At 43.5% G+C, this 4,536-nt stretch overlaps 1 protein-coding gene across 3 annotated transcripts in view; it reads right to left on the reverse strand.

The window, feature by feature from the left end:
* Window positions 1-729: 729 nt before the first annotated feature.
* Window positions 730-4,536, reverse strand: part of LOC135258728 (E3 ubiquitin-protein ligase TRIM39-like) — an 11,007-nt gene continuing 7,200 nt past the window's right edge. For all 3 annotated transcript variants that reach the window (XM_064342256.1, XM_064342257.1, XM_064342258.1), the window contains 4 exons: window positions 3,222-3,248; window positions 2,800-2,826; window positions 2,651-2,677; window positions 730-1,881 (listed from right to left, as the gene is read on the reverse strand). In XM_064342256.1, coding sequence (XP_064198326.1) covers window positions 1,337-1,881; window positions 2,651-2,677; window positions 2,800-2,826; window positions 3,222-3,248 — 626 coding nt within the window. In that variant the 3' untranslated portion in view covers window positions 730-1,336. The remainder of the gene's footprint in view (window positions 1,882-2,650; window positions 2,678-2,799; window positions 2,827-3,221; window positions 3,249-4,536) is intronic.

Here is a 4,536-nt window from a genome sequence, read left to right on the forward strand (position 1 = left end):
ATTGCACCTGAGCTGTTAAATACATATTTGAAATGCTTTTGACGCTGGTTAAACTCTCCCTCCAGATTCCTAAGAATTTCCAACAAATCATGTTACAAACCGAAGAACACGCACAATTTTTCAGCTAAAAAACTTTCACTTTCCAACCAGCTCAGGTTTTCAGCTGAACGTCCAGACATCGATCGTCTGTTTCTGTAAAGTCCGCGCTCTGAAGGGGGATTCATACTGGATCTGGCGGGGAAGTCTGGTCATCCGCTGGACCCCAGACCGGTCAGTTTAATGGGCGGGACTAATAGTAAATAGCGTAGGCAGGTAGAGTCGGGTAGATGCCTTTATGGGATCAATACAAACAAGTGGCATGGCCTACCACAGAACACTGCCAGCACCTGATTGGATAGATGCTAGGCGGTCCCTGGTTTTGGCTCCCCTTTTTGAAACGGAACAATATGGTGGAGCATCTTTTCCACCTAAACTATCAAGGACAGATCCTGACAAGTATCATACATTTTAATCAAATCTTCCCTTCTCTGAAAATTCCTTCCATTTTGAACATTTTCCATTGCTTTTTTATCATAGCTTTAACTGCGTTTAACTGCAATTTGCTCTTACATGTTCAAACCTGGTATGATATGCAGCTGATTGACAGCAGGGGTCTGATTGACAGGATCTGATCACTAGCTTGGCTTGGTAGTTATTAAATAAACACACATGACTGGATCCAAGTGTTTAACAAAAAAAGCAATCCTTTGTTTTTATTATGAGTGTAAATAGAAATGTTAGTATTATTGTACATTAAATATATTTAAACATTATGTAATCATTTTCATATTGCAAATTAAGTCATTTTTGATATATATGTTTTGATGAAAAGAAATGAGAGCGGTAAGATAAAATAGGCATTGAAGTTTTCACATTACATGACAAACAGCTGAAGACACATTTGAATTGGCAGGATAAAATACTTTTTTTTGGAAAAGTACATATTGAACATGATTTCCAGTGGTACAGAAATAAAGTTTAAAAACTGTTGCAGGGTGAGCTGGGGGTAGTGGTTTTGAGCCCAAGGAGAGAAATATTCAGAGAAAAACATTAATGCATTCAAAAGGGAAGTCAAATGCTAATTTTAATACAATGGTTTTTTTGAACATTAAAAAAGATACCACACACAAACCAGAGTAGATTGTTTCAAACCTCAAAATTTAAGACCCCTAAAAAGTGTATCTATACATCTGCGGTTAAAAAAAACAAAATAATTTTGAACAACATGACAGTATATCGGTAAATATTCCTCCAAACATAACTACTATGGCTTCCTGTAATTGAGGTGTGTCCTAATTCAGTGAAAGTGATTGACAGGAGAGATGATCAGTGGGGCGGAGTTTTTGCCAGCTTCAGAAAGACCAGGCCGGAACAATGGGTAGAGTTTCTCAGTGAAGGTGCAACCAGTGAAGGAGTAGATGTGAGTCCCGGCCTCCGCGTCATAAAAGGAGACCTGCCCCCCCTCGTAATCCACGTACACCCCCACTGTCCCGGGCCTCTCTCTGAGGGGGAGGGCGGAGGGGGGTTCACGCATCGCACTGATCACCTCATTCTTCATCGTCATCACCCAGTAACCTGTTCGAGGGCGGAACAGGATTGACCCCTGGCGGTTGGCCCTGCTGGAGGCCACGCCCACAGTCCAGCCCGTCTTGTTGTGCACCCTCACCTCCCAGTAACGGCGCCCGGAGGAGAAGCCCTCCTTGGCCAGGACGCAGACCACGTAGCTGAACCTGTGCACGGAGCTTGACAGGTCCTGTCGCCTGGGCCCCAGTCTCACCTGCTTCCTGTCTGAGGACAGGACGAGACTGGGATGTGCTGTTTCAGGGTCCAGAGTCACATCCACTGTAGGAGAGAGGGCACAGTGCACAGCCTCACCAGCATGCTCTCACAGACAAAAGCACTCACAGCGACGAGCTTTCACAGACAGGATCTCTCACAGACAAGAGCTCTCACATTCAGGAGCTCTCACAGACAGGATCTCTCACTGACAGCTTGCTCTCACAGACAGAAGCTCTCACAGACAGAAACTCTCACAGATGGCCTGCTTTCACAGACAGAATCTTTCACAGACAGGAGCTCTCACAGACAGAAGCTCTCACAGATGGCCTGCTTTCACATTCAGGATCTCTCACAGACAGGATCTCTCACAGATGGCCTGCTTTCACAGAGAGGAGCTCGCACTGACAGCTTGCTTTCACAGACAGAAACTCTCACAGATGGCCTGCTTTCACAGAGAGGAGCTCACGTGATTTCAGCTTCATTCTCAACACTTCTCACAACTTAGAAAAATACCTTTCTCTCAAAATAAGCAGATTTACCTATAAATTCAAAGTACATTTGCTACAGATTATTTGTTATGTTTTAATTAAATGAGCGGAATAATATTTATACAGCCCATAACTATAGTGCACAACTTAATAAATAAATCATAATTGCACTGCATAACTCATAATAGTATGACAGTGTAATACATGGTACATCATTATATGTTGTCATACTGTCACCGTTGGGGATTGTATTTCACGTTAGTTGGTGTAATGCAGTTGGAATAGCAAGACTTAAAGGTATAAATGCATCTTTTCTTTTTGAACTTAAATTGAAACTTTCCTACCTGCAGCTTCTCGAAGCCACCTCCATGCTATAAAGAGAGTTACAGGATGAAATTAATGTTTCATTTAGGTTTACTGTAGTGTAGGGCACAGTTTTCTCTCTTTTATGTTGCAAAAAACCATGCCACTGTTCTGTGGAGACAGGCTTTACCTGGTTTAATGATTATTCCGTTCTTTCCTGTCAAAAACAACAACATTAGCTGCACGTTTCAAATTATTGTAATTATTATTAACAGAATCATTTAAAAAATGTTCATTAGATTTGATCACATCATAGGAAATACCTAGAATCAAGCTTTCCTTATCACTGTCATGAACTGTGAAATTAAAAATCAAAGGAACAGAGAATAAATCTCACAATTTTACCATTTCAGAGCGGAACCCCAGGTTTTCACACCAGAAATCTCGAGATAAGGAACTGAAATGTGATTTGTCCCACAACTTAAAGCAATGAAACAAAAGTTGTTTGTTTCTTACACATTCTTGTAATAATGTGTACGTTTCTTGGTATAGAAAGCTTACATATTTTTGGTAACAAAAGCTTGAAGACTTCACAGCATGCAAAAGACTTACTTGACATATTCATTATTTTGTCCAAGACTGAAAGAAAGTAACCAAAATAAAGACTTTAATTAAAAATTGATTCAACATGAATTTATTGTAATTGAACTACTACAGAATTTATTGTAATGCTTATTGGCTGGTGGCCAGCAGCAGTGTCAAACAGACACATCAGAATGGTATTATTATAATTTGAATTGTTAGCATTAGAGTTCACGAGCACTGTTTCCTGCATGATCAAGGCAAGCATGATCATCCGGGAGCTGCAAGCTAGTGTGTGATAGTGAGCTGCAAGCTAGTGTGTGATAGTGAGCCGCATGCTGGTGTGTGATAGTGAACCGCATACTGGTGTGTGATAGTGAACCGCATGCTGGTGTGTGATAGTGAGCTGCATGCTGGTGTGTGACAGTGAGCCCCATGCTGGTGTGTGATAGTGAGCTGCATGCTGGCATGTGATAGTGAACCGCATGCTGGTGTGTGATAGTGAGCTGCATGCTGGTGTGTGATAGTGAACCGCATGCTGGCGTGTGATAGTGAACATAGCCGCATGCTGGTGTGTGATAGTGAGCCTAGCCGCATGCTGGTGTGTGATAGTGAGCTGCATGCTGGTGTGTGATAGTGAGCCGCATGCTGGTGTGTGATAGTGAGCCGCATGCTGGTGTGTGATAGTGAACCGCATGCTGGTGTGTGATAGTGAACATAGCCGCATGCTGGTGTGTGATAGTGAGCCTAGCCGCATGCTGGTGTGTGATAGTGAGCTGCATGCTGGTGTGTGATAGTGAGCCGCATGCTGGTGTGTGATAGTGAACCGCATGCTGGTGTGTGATACTGAACCGCATGCTGGTGTGTGATAGTGAACCGCATGCTGGTGTGTGATAGTGAGCTGCATGCTGGTGTGTGATACTGAACCACATGCTGGTGTGTGATAGTGAGCTGCATGCTGGTGTGTGATAGTGAGCTGCATGCTGGTGTGTGATACTGAACCACATGCTGGTGTGTGATAGTGAGCTGCATGATGGTGTGTGATAGTGAGCTGCATGCTCGTGTGTGATAGTGAGCTGCATGCTGGTGTGTGATAGTGAACCGCATGCTCGTGTGTGATAGTGAGCCGCATGCTCGTGTGTGATAGTGAGCTGCATGCTGGTGTGTGATAGTCAGCTGCATGCTGGTGTGTGATAGTGAGCTGCATGCTGGTGTGTGATAGTGAACCGCATGCTGGTGTGTGATAGTGAACCGCATGCTGGTGTGTGATAGTGAACCGCATGCTGGTGTGTGATAGTGAACCGCATGCTGGCGTGTGATAGTGAGCTGCATGCTGGTGTGTGAT

Source organism: Anguilla rostrata, chromosome 7 (genome assembly GCF_018555375.3).
Source record: "Anguilla rostrata isolate EN2019 chromosome 7, ASM1855537v3, whole genome shotgun sequence".
Classification (NCBI taxonomy): Eukaryota; Metazoa; Chordata; class Actinopteri; order Anguilliformes; family Anguillidae; genus Anguilla; species Anguilla rostrata.